The sequence below is a fragment of the Brienomyrus brachyistius genome, chromosome 23 (assembly GCF_023856365.1).
Source record: "Brienomyrus brachyistius isolate T26 chromosome 23, BBRACH_0.4, whole genome shotgun sequence".
NCBI lineage: Eukaryota > Metazoa > Chordata > Actinopteri > Osteoglossiformes > Mormyridae > Brienomyrus > Brienomyrus brachyistius.
In genome coordinates, this window is record NC_064555.1 from 14,803,215 (window position 1) to 14,825,753 (window position 22,539).

The 22,539-nt window shown below is 49.0% G+C and overlaps 1 protein-coding gene across 5 annotated transcripts in view; it reads right to left on the reverse strand.

Annotated features, from left to right (window-relative positions):
* Positions 1 to 22,539, reverse strand: part of fam49al (family with sequence similarity 49 member A, like) — a 28,475-nt gene that overhangs the window by 5,042 nt on the left and 894 nt on the right. The window contains exons 2-7 of one of the 5 annotated variants that reach the window (XM_048993654.1): positions 12,204 to 12,286; positions 6,420 to 6,499; positions 3,682 to 3,803; positions 2,993 to 3,098; positions 1,198 to 1,334; positions 113 to 190 (exon numbers count right to left, since the gene is read on the reverse strand). In XM_048993654.1, coding sequence (XP_048849611.1) covers positions 113 to 190; positions 1,198 to 1,334; positions 2,993 to 3,098; positions 3,682 to 3,803; positions 6,420 to 6,492 — 516 coding nt within the window. In that variant the 5' untranslated portion in view covers positions 6,493 to 6,499; positions 12,204 to 12,286. Of the gene's footprint in view, positions 1 to 112; positions 191 to 1,197; positions 1,335 to 2,992; positions 3,099 to 3,681; positions 3,804 to 6,419; positions 6,826 to 7,076; positions 12,114 to 12,203; positions 12,287 to 22,539 lie in introns of those variants that run through there. The other 4 variants (XM_048993656.1, XM_048993655.1, XM_048993657.1 and 1 more) reach the window with 4 other exon arrangements.

The window sequence follows — 22,539 nt, forward strand, 5'->3', positions numbered from 1 at the left end:
ACAGATATCTCAAGGTTAGCGGAGAGGCATAGGCATTAGCATAGCAACTATGCTTTGGGAAACGTGTCCCAATGTATATATGATTTGGTACGTGCCGCAGTTGCAGTCCTACCTGCTGGTTATTTAACCTGTTCCTGCTGATGGTCCTCCTGTAATAGCTGAAATCATTTTGGATGGCTGGGTTGGTCATCTGCAAGGCAGACAAAAGAGGCTTTGGTCTAGTCAGCCAAGCGTGGATGGATGGATGGATGGATGGATGGGTCAGATGGATGGGGTGTTTTGTGCCTGGGGCACTGGTATGCAAAGCTTCTGCGTCAGTAAGTTACTGGCCAAGCCGATTTTGTGCCCTGAAGTCACAGGCAGTGTTGAAAATTATACCCACTCATCTGAGGTGAGTCATTTCGATAAAGGGCACAGAGTACAAAAACCTGAACGGTAGCCCGCAGGCTAGTAAAAAAAATACTTAAAAAATTGCATGTCAGACTGCATTATTTACTGAACTAGCACCTCTGGGAAGTGGCATGTCAGTGTCCTGTCAAAATGGCGCCCACCACCCCAGAAAGGGAGTTGGCACCTTGGCACAGCCCAGCTTGTGGATTCAGAGGCACACGTTGGGTTCTGGGCACTTTGAGATGGGTCAGCAGGATTGGGTGACACTGTGCTGGTGGATTTACAGGGTGGGACCAGATGGGCTTGGATTTGATAGTGAATGCTATATTCTGTGCCTTGAAGATCAAATGTTAAAAATACCAACAGGCAGCAACAGTGAACCTAGCAAAGACCCAGACTGTGCTGTGCCGGGGCTGCCTGAGCACCGGCCATTTTCTCGGAGCTGATTAATGAGACCTTGCAGGTACTGAGTGCCGTCTTCTAACCTTTGAACACCTACTTCAAAATTTCTCTGTGTAGCCCTGCTGGACTGAAACGATCCAATGCCTTCAGTTGCTTTATTGTGAGCTTTAACTAAGCCATGGCTAGCTAAGCCATTCAACTGGAGCATTCAAACTCATTTCCAAACAGAAATCCCAAAGTGATGGATTCCCAGTTTTACTGTTTAAACGAGCATTCCTAACCAAACGCTTATATGCCAGGTGATGTGTATATACTGCTGGATAGCTGAGCAACAGCAGGTCTGCTGGTAGAGGGACAGGAGCTGTAGCCCCGCCCTTAAATGAGCCCCCCTCCCCCCAGTCTCACCTTCAGCTCGTCGAAGCTGAGCGTGAAGTGAAGGATCTCAGCGAACTGCTTGGCCAGCGCCTGCTCTCGCTCCAGGTGCTGCATGGGGGCGTACGGCGGGCTCGTCAGCGCCTCCAGCAGGCTGCGCAGCGCGTTCTCTGCAATGGACACACGTGTCCCTCATTCACTCCTTCCAGGCCTGTATTTTTGCATGACCCTCCCTCCCAGTACAACCCCTGACGATACAACTATGATATGGTGGCAAACAGCAACTCCGACTATTACACTTCTCTGCTGCCTTGTAATTAATTCTGGCTTCCCCGTGCTTCGATTTCCCCTTTCATATCCTCTAGAAAGCGATTTGTGACAAACAGCTTGTGAAAATGTATTAGAAAAGATGAATCGTTCCTAAGTAATAGTCTTGGGGCTTCCAGTTCTCTCTTTCTCCTACACAAAGGCCAGATAAAAAGTCTGAATGACAATGTGCTTTATCTCAAATCGGCCGCACCAGACCGAAGGCTTCAGGCTGGTGCTTCTGTGAGTTCCTGGTTTTCACAGAAGTACAGGATAAAACCAGGGGTGTCCCAAATCATCTCTAGGCTGCTGTGTCTGCATGGTCCTGATGTTAAGATGAGACCATGTCCCTGATGGCCCACTGGGACCTACATACGATGCCTTCTTACCCCGTGCCAGCCCATGGATATGAGAAGGTACAGCAGTACAAGGAGTATCGACTCGATGGGAGATGGGGGGCAGCTTTTATTTCCGGCGGCACCCATATCCTGCCATTTAAAAGTCTAGGAAAGCTTGGCAGATTGTAACAGCAGATCTACCCATGTAGGGTGGCTGTCATCGCACCGATTGACAAACCCACGATCACCATCCCTTTGAGCTGCCTCAGAGGACAGGATGTGTGTGGGTCCCGCCCACCGCAAATGTGAAAATTACAAAAGTATAAATGACATATGTAACGCAAGTCTACAGGCCCAGGATAGCGGATATAGCTGAGAAATATTTGCCGATTTATCTGTAAGTTTTGAAACTTTCATAACTGAGGAACATTGCTGTCCATTCAGTCTTCATGTGCTTTACACCATTACGCTCTCTAGTCGCTTAGCAGATACGCTGACCCAAAGTTACCTATCTAAACTAGTGGGGATTAGTGATGTAGTGTTGCTTAAGTATCTGGTCCTGGTGACCGTTACCACCTGCTGTTACCCTGTAAGGTGTCTATACCCACATTCCCATGCTGGGGTGAGATGTGGTGATGTTAATATAGGTCAGCCCCCCAGGGAAGCATCCCACCCCCTCATAAAACATGCAGGATTGGATCTATAAATAATGTATTTATATATTCAATGGCCTTTTGGGCGACTCGTAGACCACAATCCCTGTGGCAAGGCAGCATGAGCTATTCTAGGATATTTTAAGGTTGGGGGGGGGGCACAAGAGGGCCCATAATTTATATGGAGGAGCCAAATTTATTGTTAGCCAATGATGTGTTTTGAATCAGTGAGTGACAGGGATGGGAGCCCTTCGGGGGCCAATCAGCTTTCATCTGGGGCCAATGCCTCTGTAGCTCCACCCCTGGCACAGAGAGCCACTCTCTCAGGCACTGTGTGTGACAGCGGGAGGTCTGCCGTCGTTTACTGTCGAGTCACATGATCTAGTGGCATAACGGTCCCAAAAATGGGCACAAGAGAAACACCTGAAGCCATCAGCAGCCCTCCTGCCTCCGAGAAACATGGCCTTGACGATTCCACAGCGTAGACTGCTTTTAATCCGAAGGTGTGCTGCCCTCTGGGGCTAAACATACCCAGTCTGAGGGAGAATTCATAGAAGCGCTTCAGCTTGGCCACCAGGGGGCACACTGCATTCCAGGCCTTCTCCTGCAGCTGTAGGTCACTTGGGTTCTGAATGGCCTAGAAAATGACACATGGCTTGAGCAAGAAAAATACACTGTGATGGATTCGACGCTAGTATGTTCCTCAGCTGCGTGGTTCGAAAATATTTCAGTGCTTCTGATTTTTGCGTAAACATCATGGGTGTTTGATTTTTTATTTTTGTAGACGAACTGTGTTTGATCTGTAAGGTCAGTTAAATGGGAAGATATCAAAACGAATATCTCTTGATTTTGAAAATGAAATGTGTCGGTGCCTGATCTGCAATTTTATTTATGCAGTCACCCACTTTGTATGTAGGCGCCTCCTTCTGATCTTGTGTGGATGTGACAACACGCCTGTATGTACATGTGTAGCTTTTATCATCAGAAAGCAGCTAATGTCCCTAAAGCATTTGGGATTGAGAAGGACCCTTCTCAAACAGTGATGTGACTACTCTGCTGGGATTTGAACCCAAGTCCTTCTGGACGTGAGCGTGGATCATAAATCAACTGAGTGGATAAATCACAGCTAAAATGTGACTTGAATTGATGTGTGCGGGGTAGCGTCTTGTCTCTGGGGAGGCAATGTTGGGCGTAGCTGTGATGAAGGGGTGTGGGCTCACCTCTCGTATCTCCTGGCCCGCTCCGTTATAGGATTGCAGCTCCGCCAGGATGCCGTGGGCCTCCTCCAGCACGGCACTGACCTGGTTCCACACTGCCGTCTCTGCCTCTGTGGGTTGGGCATCTGAATGTGGATGGGGTGGGGTGAGGGGGGGGGGCGTTGTTGAAGAATGGTGAGGGCCAGCCAGCATATGTACTCCTTCTCTGAGCAGCCTGCACCAGAATTCAGGTCACGGGTCATGCGTCCCGTGTGCGTGGCTGTGAGTGTGCGCTTTTGCCGGGGGGGGGGGGCACTTGAGAACAGTACCAGGGGTCGGTCATGTGACGGTGATGTCATCTATATGCAAATGTGCCTGAATTATCTCTTTATTTTTGTCTATTATGTAACAAAAGCATGTGTGTCTACGGGGATGAGGTCGTTAATTATACTGGCACAATGCAGTTAGCGCTGTAAGCTAATGATGCAACTTATTGGATAGGATGGGGGTCCCTGCTGGATCCAGACTAGATTTAACAGGAGCGCTCTGATCATTCTTAATGGGTTAAACGGCAATCCGACTGAGGACGGGGATGTCCCTGAAGGGGGCGGTATAATCAATATGATAATGACATGGGTGATAAAGAGCAGAGTGAAGCCCCCGTGAGCCTTTGTCTATATCAATGTTAATATCTACTGCTCAGAGCAGGATCTCCGGATCCATCTCTCTCTCTCTCTCTTTCTCTTGCCCTCTGACAGCCTGGTGATGATCTGCTAGCTGTCCTTCTGCCTGTGTGTGTGTCTAATTATATAAAGGGTACAGTTTTAGGGATGCATTCCTGCCTCAAGAAATGTAAGGATTTAAGCTTCAACTGGTGCTGAGTTCTTCACAAAGAAGCCACCTTATCCCAACCCCCCTCCCCCCCATCACATTTGTAAGGTATCATGAACAGAATTGGGCTTCGCGCCACAGCTAGCGCCGTATATGGGGTGGGGCCCTAACTGAAAGATGATTGGCCACAGGATGTCACTGATTCAAAGCATATCGTTGGTTAATAATATGATTGGTCCCTCTCTATGAATTTTGGCCCCATGTTAAAATGCCCTGGATCAGGGAAAGTCAGAAAGCCCTGGTCCTTCACTTTCAGAGCTCTGCATGATAAGTGCACAGGAGAAGCGGCTCTAACGCCCTCTAGCTGCTTACAGGTGTAGCACCGGCTGAGACCGCCGCAGGTAAATAGCTCCACCCTGCATCAGTGTTCTGGAGAGTCGGCGCCAAAGACCGGCAGGGCCCGTGGAGGCCCAGGGACACCCTAGCTGCACACGCGCCCAATTCTGTTCGTTCGTGCTAGGAGGCTCCACGGCAGATTAACCTCATTTTCACAAACGAGTTCACTCATCCCGGCCTCGGAGATGGGAGGCCAAGGTGACGCACTGGCCTGGTAGGGGTTGCCAAGGCCTGGTCTCAGAAGATCGATCCCAATCATTCTGGAAACTCTGTTTGCTATTCCCCAGTTTCCCCCAATAATTAGCCACCTATGATTTTATGTTATATGCTTTTACATGTCATGCCTCTACTAGCTAGGCAACTTCTTTCTCCCCCCAACAAGTAGCCTCCGGGCAAATGAGCTTCCTCTAGGGGGCGCTATTGTAAAGATAAGCCAAAATGGACTCTGGCCAGCTTAGCCTGTGCTTGCAGTTGTGCTCAGGAGTTTTATCATATTATTTGAGGGAGCCTGAATGTACACTATGGATTTGCACATCTTCCAGACCAGACCTGAACACCCCTGCCTAGGAAAAGCCCATCCAGACTGGGCAAGTTGAGTCCTCCAAGCCTGCAGTGATTGTAAATCCTTGCACCTGATGTACCATCATCAGCCTTCTGCTAAGCTAAGTTAGCCGCAGACTTTACATAACTGAGGCTTTAGAGGACATGGCATTGCCCACCCCTGATCTGCTCTAGACAACCACAGAAGAAGAGAAGGTCCTAGTTAAGAAGCTGGAAGAGGAGTGGTTAGTTAAAGAGAACCCGGCTGTAGCTGAAGATCGAAAAGTTATTCACGAGACGAAAGCGTCTATGTTAATCAGAGGCATCCGACCAGAGTTTGAGAGACAGGGAGCAGAAAGGCTGGGATGGATAGAGGGACTCCTTCAGAGGAGAAAGAAACAGCAGTGATTATAATTTCCACCTGCAGCAGCCTACAGAAGAGGAGCAGTTCTAGAAGGAGAGTGTAAGGTCTGGAGAGAAGGTCCAACTGGAGCCTTCTTCAGTGCTGTACGTGTGAGTTTCAAACGTTATAACAAAGTCTGTCTCCTTGATGGTGTGTCTTTGTGCACTAACCTAGAGTTTCCCAGTCTGGTCCTTGAGGTCTCACAGACAGTCCACGTTTTTGACGAGAGGACTGGATTGGGAAACACTGTACTAAGCTGTGGGTGTCTGTTTAAGCACCTCGCTGTTATTTATATATATGCATAAAAAAACACATTGATTGGATTTCTAGACACATACACACCAACGTGTGTGTGTTTGTTTGTGTGTGTGTGTTTCATAACGTTTGACCTCATTGATTGAAAACTTATTCTAGACTGAAGTTGTTATTGTGTGATTTTCTTTTGTGTGTGGGGAGGGTGGGTTGCATCCGCGCTTCCTTTAGGTCGAGCCTTTAGTGCACAGAGGAAAAAAATCAAGTAGCCGAACAGGTAGAGGGTGAGGAAGGGAGCGATGGAGAGGTACGCCAAAAGATAAGAAGTCAGTGGTCTCACGTTCAAAGTCAAGGAAAACTATTTGGCCGTGCTCGAGGTCGGTGCAGGCCAACACCTTCAGAAGATTTCCCATGTGTCCCCTGGAACAGAGAGAGGGAGATGCATGTGGGTGATGGGGGGTGGACGTGTGTGCACGGGGCCAGGAAGCACGCGTGGGGGACGGCAGCGGGTGTGTGGTAATGCTATAAGTAGAGGGGGCGGGGCCTAGCCTGGGGCGGGGCTTGCTCTGAGCGTTGTCGGCATGGCGACGCAAACGCACAGACACTCTCCAGTTCCTGCTCTCTCCTTCTCCTTCTTTATTGCTCCCGTTTTCCTCAGCGCATCCTTCAGAGAAGGAGAGGAAATGGTCACCGGGAATTCTGGGAAATGGCAAAAAGGCCTGATGGGAACAGAATATGATGGGGAGGTGGGGAGCTGGCTATAAGGGGGGGGAGTCCGGGTTTATGGTCACAAGCCAGCTTTTGAAGCAGGGAGCAGCTGGAATGATCCGGAACGAGACTGGAGAGTGTCTGATGAAACCTTAACCACCCCTGTCCCCCCCGCCCCTCCCGTGACTCCCCCCCCCCCCAGCCACACACACCGTATCACCTCCGAGCGCCCCACTCTCCAGCTCACACGTGCACACACACACGTACATGCACGGCAGTGCTCACTTACTTTCAAAGTCCAGGAAAAAATGCGGACAGTTTTCTAAATCCTTCCCAAGGACCTTAATGAGATTCCCCATGATCGGCAAACCTGAACAGGGGAGACAACAACAGACACATACAGTACGGAGGAGTGCGCACCTCCTACTCTTACCCCAGGTCTCTCCATCTTCTGTCTACCTATCACTCATTCATACTGGACATCTTTATCTTCCCAGCATGTTGGGTGGATGCTTTGGAGCAGTGTGTATGGCTGGAGTAGAGGAATGGGGTGGTTTTAGTTAAAATTGTGCTGTTTTAATTGCACTTCCTTCCTGCAGCTAACCAGTTTAGCCTTTTGAATCGTTTGTGTGATTCTGCAGCCTCCAGGACTGCGACCGTCACCTCGCTGTCATCCATGGTCTCTCTCCTGCTGCAGCTGCTCTCTGGACGGATCGGTGACACTTAAGACTCCTGCTGTTCCACCTCCTGGGCTCCACGTGACATTTTAATTACTAGGACAAGGCACCGGATTAGCGGGTGTGACATCATCTCTTCCTTTCGCTGAATTCGCTTAGCCTGAGGTCCTCCGGCCTTGGCGAGCCAATCGCACAGCTTGCTGGGAGATTATGACAGTTGACGTCATCGAGGACGTCAGCTCCATCACTGCTGTGGCTGTTTCTGTTTCACAGCAGCCTTACCCGCTTCAGACTGGGGCCTATTCAGTGGGTTGAGGTTGCTGCTGTTTCATCAGGGGAAAGACGGATCCCATGTAATTCCAATAAAGCAAGGACATCACACCCAGAAGTTTCCATATATTCCTCGGTCAGTTACTTGGCACATCGGCTCAGCGAAATAGTCCTTCTTTCTGCTCAAGATTGCACGTGCTCCACACCCATCTTTGTGACATAAGACTTGGTTCTGGATGATTGTAAGATGCCTTCCTCTTTATATGGCAGCAGTGAGCAGAAAAATATTGACAAACTCATCAAATTTCGAGAAATGTATCTCATTTGTTTTCTTGTCCGCACTAAGCAGCTGAAGAATCAAAAATCAATAGAGAAATACTCTACAGATGCACGTAAACTCGCCCTGGCTGAGGAACCAGGATACAGTGCGTCGTCTTTTGATGGCACTGTAGTATAGTCTTTGCACCTTTCCAAGTGGGTTCAGCATATGTGAGAGCTCCCTGCTCAAAAATACCACCGTGACCCGCTTAAAGTATGTTTGTGCATGATGATTTGAGGGTTGAGCTAGTTATACTAGCATGAACAGCTTGATAAGTTGGCTACATCAGCATAACTAACTGGTGACTGACCCAGTTAAACCATCAAAGATCAGCAAGAGCTGGGACATGACCCTATAAACCCATCTAAGACCATCTTAGACCATCTAAGACCATCTTAGACCATCTTAGACCACCTAAAACCAGCTACCAGCATAGGTTGGTTTTTAGCTGTTTTTTTCAGCAGGATCTCGAGATGTTTACTTTGCTGTGGGAAGAAGATCCGTGAAGATATATTAAGCAAGACACTGCCTGCCCCTGCTCATTATCGCTGACCCCCCCCCCCAACCCATACCACTAAACTCCCAGCTGGTCTTTATGTGAAGACTTTCTGTGGCAAATTTTTCGTAGCATCCTATCCTGGGTGTGACCTGTGCTAGCGGAGACAGCTTCAGGCTCATCGATCGGCACGTTTTAGGTTGTTTTTACTCTTCATGTATCAAACATCCCTGAGGTGAAGCATTAGGACAGTCATTAGAACACAATGAGCCCTCTATTTAGTGGCATTTGTAGCAGTATGTCATAGTTTTATGGGGAAAGAAGGAGTCGCGGATTAGGCAGAAGAGAGTTAAGATGAAGTACAAAGAGGGTGATGTGTCAGCTACAGACTGAACAGAAATGACCAGGTAGTACCCCACAAAGCAGGATTTCTTTAGCTAAATAACTTAAGCCAAATGTAAGCAGCCAATAGGAATGTCACTTACCTGTATTCCTATTGGACAGATTTCACAGTTAGTTATCCAGCTAAATGGGAAATCTGGTTTTGTGGAATAGCCCCCCCCCCAAGCTGAGGGGCACAGGTAGTACTGATTCATCCCAGCAGCGTTGAGGTATGAGGTAGACTTGGGGGTTTGTGTTACCGGAAGAATGAAAGGTTGGCTTGTCTGTGCCTTTTCAGACTCTGATTTGGATGGGTCTACTGGGAACTGTGCTCACCTTTAACCCCTCCTCTTCCGTCAGAAGTAAAGACACATTCTTAAAGGGGGCGCTGTTAGATAAGTACTGTAAATTTTATGTCTTTCTTATAATAGCCACTGAGCAGCTGGGAGCATAGTAGTCAAGGAACCTGACCTGGGAGAGATGGCGTGCCCTTCAAGTGAGCTGCTTAGCCTGGTTTGATATAAAAAAAAACAAAGACCTACCCAGCTGAGTAAATGGGCAAAGCGTGAAATGCTAAGCTATGTAAATCTCCGCAGATGAAAGCGTACGCTAAGCACCAAGCATATGAATAATGCAGCGTGTGGATGATTTACAGGTGCCGCAGCAGCAGAGCCCAGGAGGGCTAGGACACCTGACAGGTCGGCGTGACAGTGTGCTAATGCGCTAACCCGCTGACTGGGGCCTGGCTGGTTAAGACACACAGGATGTGAGGTCAGAGCTGGTGCGTGTAGAATACGGAACCCTCGCCAGACTGAAAAGGGCAAGACATATGCACATGCAACGTAATCTTGAAAAATCACAGTGGTAAACAGGGGTAAACTACTTTTGGTAGTTTAGTGAAAAAACAATGCAATCCGGCCTCTGGGCTAGTGTTCGATCCTTTTGTAGTTGCCCCTCGACGAAATTACTTGCAGCATTTGGTGGAGCGGTAAATAAAGATGAAGTTCCAGCAGGATGCTGCTGTTGTACCTTTGGATGGGATTATACGCACAGCCCCTATCAATATGGAATCTAAAATAGTTAGGGTGATTCCCTGCTCTGCAGGGCACCCTCCCAGAATGGAAAAAAAGGGCGTCTTTTGGGCATGTTTCACTGTAGCTGCACGTTTTGCTCACTGCTTACTGCAACATGGCGATGAGGATTCTGGGTAACTGAAAGTCATGAAGACATTGGCAGATGTCAGTTTGGGTGTCTATGATTGACCCCAGGTGACCTGCCTCGTGCTCTGTGCTTCCTAAGATAGTCTTCAGAGTCATCGTGACCCTGCATTACAGTTCCTGTAGCAGGGAGCGGAAGCTGCACCTCGCAGACGCTCGGAAGGAAGCTCAAAAAAGAACTGCAGTTGTCTGCCATGCTTGTGCACTGGACTTTCACAGAGTTTTTCAATTATGTAACCATAGCAGTCACTGTACAAAAGGCCAAAGATAAAATGCGTGCCGTTTGAGGAAAGCCAGGTCAAAGGGCTGATATCTATCACTGAACGATCAGTTCAGATCGTTCACATCAGAAGCAAAACCGCATACTGCAGAAAGCGCCATCTGCGTTTGAAGTGAGTTTCACATCTTCTGCAAAAAACATGTCACTGCCAGGGTGCTGGTTGCCTGGCAACCTGCAGAAGAGCCCAGTCAGGTTGGACCGCATGCAGTTCCAGACCTGTATATTCGCTTGACATGAAGAGACAGCCCTTGGGAGATGGCTCTCTCACTGACGCCGCAGTTTACATTCCCGCGGATCCCGGCTTTTAAACCCTAAGCAGAAACCACGCCCATAACAGCCCTCCAGATCAAACGCCCTTTTATGCCATTGACTGCTCTCATTCATTGTTCTCCCCAACTTCTGAAGGACCACACTCCTGACCTCTATCCAACAAACGTGCTGATGGGAGCCGAGGTGAGATTTGACCTCCAATCCTCTGCCATCCGTCAGTAACGCACCCCCTTCTTAAAGCACACAAATAAGTATGTGACTCTTGCAAAAGTATCATAGCGTCATAGCGTTTCATGCTTTGCAGGATGGTGCAGATTGCAAACGGAATAAACACAACATTCGACGTGACTGTGACACCGCCCTCATCGAATGCCGTGGACTCCCACCTTGCCGTGCTGTTCTTTGCCTGACTTTGTACACACCGGTGCCCTGTGTGCTGTCGCCTGGCTGCTGTATCATCCGTCCTCTTTCTTCCTCATCCAAGGCTGCTCTCTCTTATGCACCCGCATCCGCTGTGACGTGCCCAGGCAGTCCTCTGAGGTTACGCTCACTGACCTCCCCTTCTGAAGCTCACAGCCATCCACGCTTCTCTTTTTTACTAAGAGAAGTTTTTTTGCTTTTTTTTTTATTGTTGTTTGCTTGCTTGGGCTTTTTCTAAAACTGAAATGCTTTGAGAGAAGCGAGAGGTCATAGGGGGGGAGGGGGGTGGTTACGATATCTTCTTGTCGTGAAAGCGCGACATCACCCTCGCAAGTTCCCCAAAAAGAAAACCAAAAAATGCCAGCTCTTACTTCCTATTTTCGTTACTCACAAATGTCACCGGCTAGGATGGGGGTAAGTGGGGAGGGTGGTTGGCGTGCTTCCTTCCTGCTTTCTTCAATGGCCCACACTAAAATATGCAAGATATTACCAAATTAATGCAACGCGCAGCAGCAAAGGTGTCCGAATGTTTCCAGCCTGGGATCCAAACTGGGAAATGAAACGGCTCCAGTTTCAGTCCTCGACCACAAGGGGGAGGAAGGTGCAGAGGTTCCTTTCTGTTCTGACACTTGCTGGTCACGATGCTGTAGAGGAGTCTTCTTAAATGAGTGGCTTGTGCCCCCCCCCCGGGGACCTGTGCACCTCTGTGAATCGCTTCCTTGGTTTCCGTGCTCGGTATACTGCACAGCGAGAGGCTGACATGAGCTAATGCTAAAGTTAGCGCTCTGTGCTGGTGAGCCTCCATTTCACGGAGCGGGTGCTCGGCCAAGCTCAGCCCCGGCTGGGGTCCGACGCTATCGTGGGGTTGCCAGGATGCCGTCAGGATTGGGGAACATCAACCCAGGGCGCAGATTCATGCGGTGTGATGTTTGTGAAGCTAGGGAAGTTACGAGCTCTAGCTGTGTGTATCTGTGATCATGTGCTTATTGGACTGTGACTGGTTTCTGTGGCTCCTGGCCACAGAAAGTGGGCGGGATTTGGGGGGGGGGGGGGGGGGGGGTTAATGGCCGGCGTTTTTTTAGCTACCTTATAAGCGATATTCCTCACTGGAGCACTTCACTGCATCAACCGGAGCTGCTGGTGGAATCACAGCATCTGCTCCGTGCAACCTGAAGGATGGAGAGAGCAAGAGAGAGAGAGGGAGAAGAGGAGAGGCTGAGTCTAAAAATAGCACCCTCCCCCCACCTCTGTGTCCTTGCTGGAGAAAGGCCGCACGAATCCTTCTGTGACTTTGCTCCCGTGGAATTCTGGGAGATAGCCGTGAGGATGTAATAAAAATAATAAACCCGGTGGACTTCCAACTGACCCGGCACCCTGACTCCCGGACCCACCATCGCCGCACCTGGGCCGTAACCATGGAAACAGGCCTTCTGTGTTTTTCCGCGGCAGCATCTCCGAGCAGCTAGAGGCATTTCTGGAAAGGAAGCGTCTCCTGAATATCACCCCCCCCACTTCGCTGCAAAACCATGACGGCACGCTGCTACAGCACCGGTTCTTTGAGGGAGGGGCAGCCGGGGGAGGAGTTTGTGAAAGTGCACATCGACGCGTCGAGAACCTACAGCCCAGCTTTGTTCATGGGAGGTGATTTGCGGCTCAGAATGCTGCTCCGGAAAAGGGGATGAGGCGGAAGGATGGCAGGCAATGACATTCTCCGGGTGGAGCTGGAGTCAAAGCCACCTCTCCCATTGTCTCCACTTCCGCTGTGACAGCGATGTAGTGCCTAATCTGAGATGGGCCGTCCCCAAACGCGTATCATATCATCTAATCGATGGCGGACTTCGGGGAAATGTTGGCTCACGGTGGATCAAATTTTGCCCAGCACTGTGTGCCCGTGTTCAGAGATCTCATCGTGAGATCGCATGGCTCAGTACTGGTCTTAGCCAGTAGCCCTCAGTATTACCGCAGAAGGAAACTCTGAAAGAATATTCCGGCATGGCTGGGAATCGTGCAATTCTAACTGGGTAGCAGTGTGACCTCTTTTACTTATTTGAGACCCTTGCAGAATCTTACCTGTCTGGCCCTTCCCCTACAATGGCCCTTCTCACTGGAATAGGACTGACACTGCCTTGTAGGAAAGTCGCACTATGTATTTCACATCCTTCAGAAGTGGGCGACAGAGAGCTCCTGGGGGGGGCAGGGGGGGGAGTACGCCTCAGGGAGGCACGTCTACCTGAGCCCTCTGTGAATAAATGTGGCCTCAAGAAAATATTCATAACACTTTGACTTCTCACTCGCCCAATCACATGGTATTTCACTCTCAGCCAATCAAAAGCCTTCATGATGCTGTGCATTGTAGTTGGTGGATGGTTCATATGAAGCTAGCTGACGATGGCTGTGAAAAATAGCATCTTGTAAATTTTATTCAATTTATTGAAATATTTTGCAGAAAAATGTTAAGCAATGATAATTAGCGCCTTGACATGAATATGCTGTTTTCTATATTTCAACTGATGGTAAAAACAACTCCTCCCTTCGATCATCTTTTGTACTCTGGCACCACGATTACTGGGTCCTCCTGTTGCCACGGTAACAGGCAGCGCCATGCTCATGTGATGCTGTCGAGAGCTGAGAACAGCAAGCTACTGGGGGGGGGGGGGACCATTCAGAAATACCACAACCCGTTCCTTTTGTCGTGCGGAAAAAAAAAAATCCAATTTGCGTGTGACGATTTTGCCTGGAAGTCAAAAGCTCCTGTGTTTAAAAGAGCCTGGAGTCAAACGAGTGCAGGAGATGAGAGTGCACTGAGGCATTTTACTGCCATCCTGCCCCCCCTCACTAGAGCGTGGAGAGATCAGCGCCACTGGAGTCTATAAATCGGCACATCCCTCCCAACAGGCCTCCCAGCACCTGAATGAGTCCCTCTGATTGGATCAATGAGCAGCGCAAGCGGTTTTGCACCGTAAATCTTTGCCCCGTGGGTTTACGGCACAAGCAGAGGACAGATGCGGCAACTCCGGTATTCACATGACCGTGGGCGGCATTTCCATTGTTGGAGGACGTTGGTCAGAAGTGGCTGCTGCGTTGGCCTCTTCTAAGAAGGTCTGGTCTGGTCGGTCGTGCGAAACGCGCGGTCAAACTGTCTAACTGAAATAAGAACGAATGCCGGTTTCAGTTCTTCGTTAAACAGTTGGACTCTTTTGTTGACGGTTGGAAACCTGATACATAATTTTTTGTTTGCTCGTCGAAGGATCTGCGGCATCGATCTCTGTGCGGAACTTTCAGGAGCAGCACCCAGAATGCCCTGCTGCTGTAGTGGGGGCCTGTGGGGGACGGGGGTCCTGATCCAGGTATGACAGGGACGCACTCGGCCTGTTAGCGGCTGAAGCTAGGAGCCTGTACTAGACCAAACCAAGGTCCGCTTCACACATAAGATACATAAAGGTGCATTCAGTAACTCCACAGTCCGCATGTGATGTATCGGACAGCACTGTAAGTGAAAACTGTTTAACTTATTATAGGTCTGAATTCGCTATAGGAAGTGGTTTGATTACATTTTTGTTTAAATATGCCATTAAGCATTGTGAGTGATTTAAATGACACGTTGACTCAGGCTACAGTTAATTATTTTATGCAGACAACTTTATTGAAAGCGACATGCAATTGACAATGCAGGGTGAACCAGGCCTTGGAGCAAACGGCGGGTTAAGGGGCATGCTCAATGGTAAAAATCATTCTGTTGAGCCTGGCATTTGAACCTAGGACCTTCCAAGTGCAGGCATGTTGTCCTAACCCGCCGAGTTGCACACCCCCCCCAGTATGGGGAGCATGTGTCATACCTGTTAGCATGACAGCTAATACCACAGAGGTACATTGGCATTCCTGCCTGCAGATGTGTTTGGCTGCTACACTGCTTCCTGTCACCAACACCAGCTAGCAACCTTTCCCTGGCAACAGTTACCATATCAACAGACCCCAATTGGGTCATAACTAGGAGACACTGCTGTGGACAGTGAGTAAAATCCCCTCTGGATGTAGGGGGGTTTGGTCCTTTCTCAATGTCAGCCTCTCTATTAGCCCTAATTACTGCTGGTCATCCCGCAGGCTTCGTCTGGGGGAGGTAACCCCCCACCCCCGCTCCATCATCACCACAACCTAGCTGAGATTCTGGGTCAGGGCTTGTTCCTCCACATCCCAGGGGGACCCCCTCATCAGGTTGTGGTCACCAGTGGGTAACTTTGCTCTTTGGTAAAGTAAAAAATCCCTTTGTGCAAATGTGCATAAACATGGCTTTTAATTAAAGCCTGATGTAAGCGAGAAAATAAGGAGGAAAAAAACTGATTTGTCAGCTGGGAGGAGCGGGGTCTCCGTACTTCCGGGGCTGCAGGTCTGAAGCCCGGATTAGTGTGGCTGGGTGTCGGGGGTGGGTGTATGTGTCCTGTGTTGCATGTCCCTGCCCCCCCCCCGTTGTGGCGGGCACCCTGTGTGGACATTGTGAATCATGTGAGCCCTGTTGTGCAGAAGAATCTGCTGGGGAATTAAATGATGCAAACGATATGAAATAATGTTTATGTCCCACCCCCCACCATCCATCAACCCTCCATGGCGACGGGAACGCAGAAGCGATCGCACATCCCCTTCACGCATATTGCCGAGCCTTCCTGCTGTTCCCACGGAGATGACAAAGAGCTTTATGCCCCCCTCCCCCACCTCAACCCCCACGGCGCTGTCGAATCGAGGATAGAGCTGCATCCTGACCTCCCTCCCATGTACTTTCTCGGCTGGGTCACAATAACCCAGAGCGGTCCCTCCCCCACTTGCTCATCTCCCCCCCCCATATGCCTGTGTGGTGACAGATGCCCTCCAAAATTACCTGGAAATAATCGAATGCAAACCACTATTAATGGAAGCCTGAGTTGAATTTGAATCTGTTATTCAAAACCAAACGTTATATCTGAGTTCATCAAAAAGCAAACAGACGAGAGGACATGACTTCATGCCGCCTTGTTCCGATGTGTTCTGTGGTCTATGGTTCTGCTCATTCTCTCCGGAGACTCCGGCTTGGAGTCATACGACAACGAGAAACGCGCCCTTTCCACTGCCCGGCTTCACGCGTCACGCTGTGGTTCCGTTTTTCTTCCCTTTAGATAAATAAATAAAGTGAAAGAAGAGAAACAAAGTCCCTGAGAGTCTTAGCAATTTGGCGGCGTGAAAAGGCATCGCAGCTTCATCATGTGACGCAGATCATGTGATGGGACTGCAGGGCGGCCTGCTTTTGCCCCAACTTCCTCTCCATTCATTCATGTTCATGGGGTGTCACACATGTTATTGTGCTGCTGAGGACCTTGAACATTTGGGGTCATTTTGGCCCCTCTCTCCAGATGCTGACGATGCACCTAATTGGCCTAGGCTTAACCCTAACCCCATTCCTCCAGCTGCCTGACACTGGCTTCCTTAATTAAGGCAGGCATCTGCCACCAAGGCCTGGCAGGCAGAGGCTCCATCTTCCCAGTTAAGGGGCTGGCAGCTGCATTCTGTCTGGCTCAGATGTAGGGCAGAGATGCTGCTCTGTAAATGTTGGCCGCGGGTGGGGCGGCATTTGAACAATCGTGTGTGACTCTGCCCTCCATCACCTTACAGTCCCCCCCTTGGGGGGAGGGGGGCGGTTGGTGCTGTTGTGAGTTGATGATGTTTTGGAGTAGGACTCTTTCATGAAATGCCATAAATTACCATGCATTTTAAAAATCTTCTGTTGCGAAAAGCTGGCCTGAGCTGATTATACCCATAATCCCCTGTGGCTGCTAATGGGGTTCCTGTTAATTATGGTTGTCTGCCTCAGTACCAGAGCCACTGCAAAAGGCTGGAAGATCATCATCACCCCTCACCTTCCCCCCCGCCCCCCAAATGAGGACACAGTGAACAATTCCAGTTGCCCGCTTTTCACAACAGCAATGGCCTGTGTACCAGTGTCACCACACAGCACAGCATGTACCATTCATGGGCTTTGTGGCCTCAGGTGTTCATGGGAAAACTCGTCTAAGCCCCTGAAATTATTGCTCTTTGTTAGGAGTCACTATCTTTACTGAAGACTGGCAGGTCATTGATGCAACAATTACTATGAAATCATTAAGAAAAATTGGTTACTGGTCCGTATCTGCATCTCCACTCCTCCTGTCTGTGCTTGACGTAACCCCACCCCCTTGGCTAGGTGGCAGCAGAATGCGTGTAATGGCAGAAAATGCTAAGATAGCATCACCATAGGAAAATAAAGGAAAAATAAGCCAACAAGATGGACTGGTTAATAGGCTGAGGCTCTGTGCGGATTAATAGACTGTGGGTGGATTACTGGAAATTGCAGATTATTAAATAGAAACTGAACAGATTTAAACAGATTCCGGATGGTTTTATAAACGGCCTGATTCATTTATTAGAGTGAAGATGTGAAAGGGTCCAAACCGGGTGGGTTGTGAAATGGACAGAGCGGATGGAGCGAATTACTAGGGACTAGATGGTTTGATCCGCAAAAGCACGGACTAAAAGATAGACGAGGTCTATGTTTAGGTGGATGGTGGGCTGGTGTTAGCCTGGGTGTCAATATTTCACATGTCATTTGACTGCTGGTTCAGCTAACTGGCAGATGGCCAAGGAAAACAGCGAGGAGGATGAGGAAGAGAGAGGTGGGTGAGGGGGTTCGTATGTCGGGATGGATGACTTACGCATTGATGAAGAACATAGAGGCAGTAGCTTCCATTAACCCGTTCCTGATCACTGTGTAAGAACGTGCGATCTTGATGATCGTCAATCTGATCGTCAGATATGACATAAAAGTGACAACGAAATTCATCAAATGTATGTGATTGGACAACACTTTCTAATATCTCCTGCATCATATGGTATGAGCTATAGGTTTTAGTTGGTAAAAAAAATGTTGAAACTACTGAAAATGTTGCTGGACTTGCTAGGATTGGGAAACGTAATGTGGCAGGTTTCCCACAATCCACTGCAGTTTTCTTGTTTCCGTAGCAGCGTCACCTGGCCTGATACGCCTTTTGCAGTCTGACTCACTTCTGCACAAGGCTTTGCTCAGGCCTCGTTTTGCCATCGTATCGGAGCGGGGAGAAAAGAATGCAGCTGTCAGTCACTGCACAGCACCGAGTCGCTTGTGCACAAGCTTCAGATTCCACTAGTGAGTATTTCAGAGACTCCGTCGCTTCAAAATTAGGCCGGTGCCTCTCCCCCACATGTCATACTGCAGATCTGCCCCATCGATGGCTTTTGACGCTGATGACCAAGTACCTTGCCCAAACCGCTGCCAAAAAAACGCAGTGCCTGACTGCCCACAGTGCCCGACTGCCCACAGTGCCCAATCTCCAGCTGGCATCTACCAGCAGCTCTCTGTGCTCGCTGTACCAGTGGAACAGACTCACTGCAACACTGGACTTGGTAAGTGGGCATGGGACACAAATGGATGGAAAATGTATATAAGAAAAATATATATAATAAAATATTGATACAGAAAAAAACTGCATTCTACTAAGGCATGCATTCTTATTCTTAAATGTAAATGGTTTTTATTATTGAACGTCACATCTGTTCGTGAATATTAATATTCCTAAGGCAGGACAGATGGCGGCACTCGCCACCAATTTTTGCACATATATGAGAAAGTCAAACATTCTGAGTCCAGTCTTCGCCAACTGGGTTCTTAAACCTATTTTGGACGTCCAATCGGGTGCTGTGTACCCGAACCGACGGCCAATCAGGAGGCGCCCTTTGCGCAAGAATGTGGCAAATGTATCGATTTTTTTATTTCTACATTGAATTAAATGCTAAAAGGCCCATTTGTATTTTAATGTGCTACGGGATCAAATGCAGTGTGAGTTTGCTGTAGAAGGTTAAATGATTTAGTTTAATCAGGATTCGAGTTTATGCCCCAAAAGTGTTAACATTATCACTTCCCCTCATAAGGAAGTCACAGATTCTGCCATTATTTGAGAAGCCATCACTTATTATAATTACGTTCTTCAAAATCAATTACATTCATGTGACAGTTAAAATTGACTAAATCATAGATATTTGGTGTCAGATGCGAGATCAGCTTTTGTCTGCAGCCTTTCCGGTCTAACAAACTGCCTGCATGTCGCTCACCAGCCTTGCAGACGAAAGATGATTTGCAGGGCTGTGTACCCGAACTGGCAGCCAATCAGGAGGCCCCCGTTGCTCAAGAAACCTGATTGGTCTGGCACTTTGAGTCATCAACAATGGTTCTGAGTGAGGTCTTTAGAACCGAATCTGCATTAACAGGTGCTGAAGGACCTTCCTGATTCAAGAAATTCTGTTTCTCAGCTTGTTAACTGCTGCCCACTGACCTTCGGAGCCGAACCAGGACAGAGCGGAGATGCCGATTTGACATATGCTGCTTCTGCCCGGCTGGGAGGGGCGCTGATACCAGCTGATGCACAGGACGGTCCACGGCGAAACAGTCAGCGGCATCTGAGAACACTTACCCATCGCGCTAATCTGAAAAATCACCCCCCCTCCCAGAAGCATCTCAGAGCTGTACCCTAGCTTTTCTTAGCATTTACATTTCCACTCCACCACAACCATTAAGGTCGATACTTGGTTGACATTCGCCTGAGATTCTAGCAGCCTCATGGCGCTTACAGGGACGCCCCTGTATAGATGACCGAAGGCGTCTGTACTGTCCGAAGGATCCATTCAGGGGCCCAGAGCCAAACTGACATGGTAAGTCATCCCGTGTGGGCGTGGGAGGGGGGCATCACCTGAAAGTGACATCATTATGCGTCCTAGATGGCCGTATGCCTCCATTGGACGCCCAAAAAGACCTCGTGACAAAAAGGTTTCCAGGCTATAAACCATTGGCTTAAATGCAAATTACAATGAAAAGAAAAAGAATCTCTCTTTTTTTCTATCCACGGGGGTGACATTTCACCTGTATCGCCCTCTGCAGCACGCCAGTGAACGATGATTTTAAAAATAAGGTGTTATTCTGGAAGTGAGTCAAAAGTGAATAGACGAGCCCTGCATAGATGGCAGTTTCAGCCAAGTGAGGTTCACAAATTCTTGAGAGCAGCACCGGCTCTCTGCCTCCGAGATGGTTATTTTAGCCAAACGGCCAAACGGCAAACACCAAAGGTGGCTACGTCACCGCTTAGCTACAGAAAAATAAAACAGTGGCGAGCCTGTTGTACCTTCACACATGGTGGGAGGGGTTATTGGTTACTTAACCTGAATTGCTTCACTAAGTATAGGGCTATAAAAGTGCGAGTTATGTAAGTCAATCTGGATAAATTATAATATATAATATACTAAATAATGTAAAGCCTGACTTCAACCCTTAGCTGTGGTGTTTCTGCATCCATCAGAAGACTTAGGGAATTAAAACTGAACAGAAACAGACATATTACTTAATGCACTGCAGTCGCATCCTGAATTCCTGGCCAGGCCCGGTTTGGTCTGAAACAGCCTTATCGATATGTACTGCTGCTTCGAATATCAGCAATGCAGTTTGTAACGGCTCCCGTGAAACAATTTAGAGGTAAATGCGAAGCCTTTCCGAAGCATTCTGGGGAGCAATAAGTCACATCGATTGCCATATTTTTTTTATCCCTGACTGAGTGAAGCAGTCGTTCATGTCACGGTGTGAAGACCTGGCTTTGAGTTATGGTACGAGCTCATCCGGACAGCAGGGTAACGTCCGGTGTGCGTGAAAATCGACCTCAGCCCTTAACAGGCATGCTGCTCTTTGGCTAATCCAGCAACGAGCCAGGCGGGATCGATCCCCAACCCCCAATGCTAGCGTTACCCCAATCCCCCCTCCCAACTCCGAGACCCTCTACAGCCATCCCATTTGTTTAGGGGGAAGAGGGGGTGTCCAATATCACCTCAGAAGTGGCCTGAACGAGCTAATAATTTTTACGGATAGTCATATAATAGGATGGATTCAGCGTGGGGTGTTAAGTGACAGCCCTCGTAAGACAATGGGGGGCACGGAGGTGTGGATAAAGATGGTCAGATGTCAACCCCTGCGCATGCAGATAAAACAGCCCTCCTCAATGGGAAACAGTCAGCAAGTGAGATGTTTATTTCTGAGTAGGGGGGTGGAATAAGATCTCCTGTCCCCATCCCCCCCCCCACCCCCCACTATCCTTATAGAAGCAGCTGAAGCCAAACTGATATTAAAAATGAAATTTAATCACGTTTCGAGACTTCGCTGGAAGGACTGATGCACAAACAAACAGCATGATCTACCGCGATATTGTCTTACTGCGACCCAGGCGGGGATGAAGGATGATGACAAAGGGAAAATGAGGAGCGACGGAGGGAGAAACAAGGGAGGTGAGCGACACAGACAGATAGACGGGCAGACATGTTTCCATGGACCAGCGAAAGGGAGACCTGCATCATTCCCAACAGCCAATGGGAGTCTTCCTTCAAAATATTCAAAGGGAGTGTCCTAGCAACAGAAGATCGCATGCATTAATACCTGCTGTCAATTTTGCCGACGCGCATCTCACTAAATCATGAGTTATCACAGCCCAGTTTGCTGCCCCAACATTCCTGAAGGGAAATCGACGTCGCGATAAAATGTCTGTCCTCCACGGTATTCAGAATCATTCATAAAACCACTGTCTGAGACAAAGAGGCTTCAGTAGCTGATTCGGGGTCTTGTGGAATTACGGGTCACGAATTAACCGGGGAGAAGCAGATCCATCTTACTGGTAACGTCGGACGTTCAGGCGACAAAATAGACACCAAACCCCATTGAATCAATGACCGGGGAAGATATGCAGCCTGCGGAAGCAGTTTCAGAAAAGCGCTCTGATCTGCAGCTTGGGATGCAGCCGTCTGGCGATGTTCTTTTTTTCCTCGCTCATGCTTTCAGAGACACACACACACACACACACACACACACACACACGGCACTGGACCCTCACGCCTGGCCGATTCCCCGGAGGTCTGAAACTTCATGGGCACGTCGCCCTTCGCTGTACCGCGAGAGGACTGTCTATCCGCCTCGCCTCCTGTCCCTCCGTCTGTGGGGGGAGAAAGGAGTGCCTCTCGCACTGCCCACCTCTCCATTCATTCTTTCACACCCCTACCCCCCACCCCCCAGCCCTGGCTCCTTCAGTCTGACCAGCATCCAGCCGGCCCCCGACTACACGCTGCATATTAACAGCTATTGTTTTTCATGTGGACGCCAGAATGGAACACATGGTCATACACAGAGACCTATTAACTCCTAGGCACAACCCCCACCCCCCAGAACACCGTGCCGATCTGACAGGGAAACGGTGAAGAGGCATCTTGAGTCACAGATAGCACTTTCAAAGGCTTGATGGACCGCACGTCCGTACAGTTCGTTTCCACGGTGATTGGCGGTATTTTCTGTACCCCGCTTTTA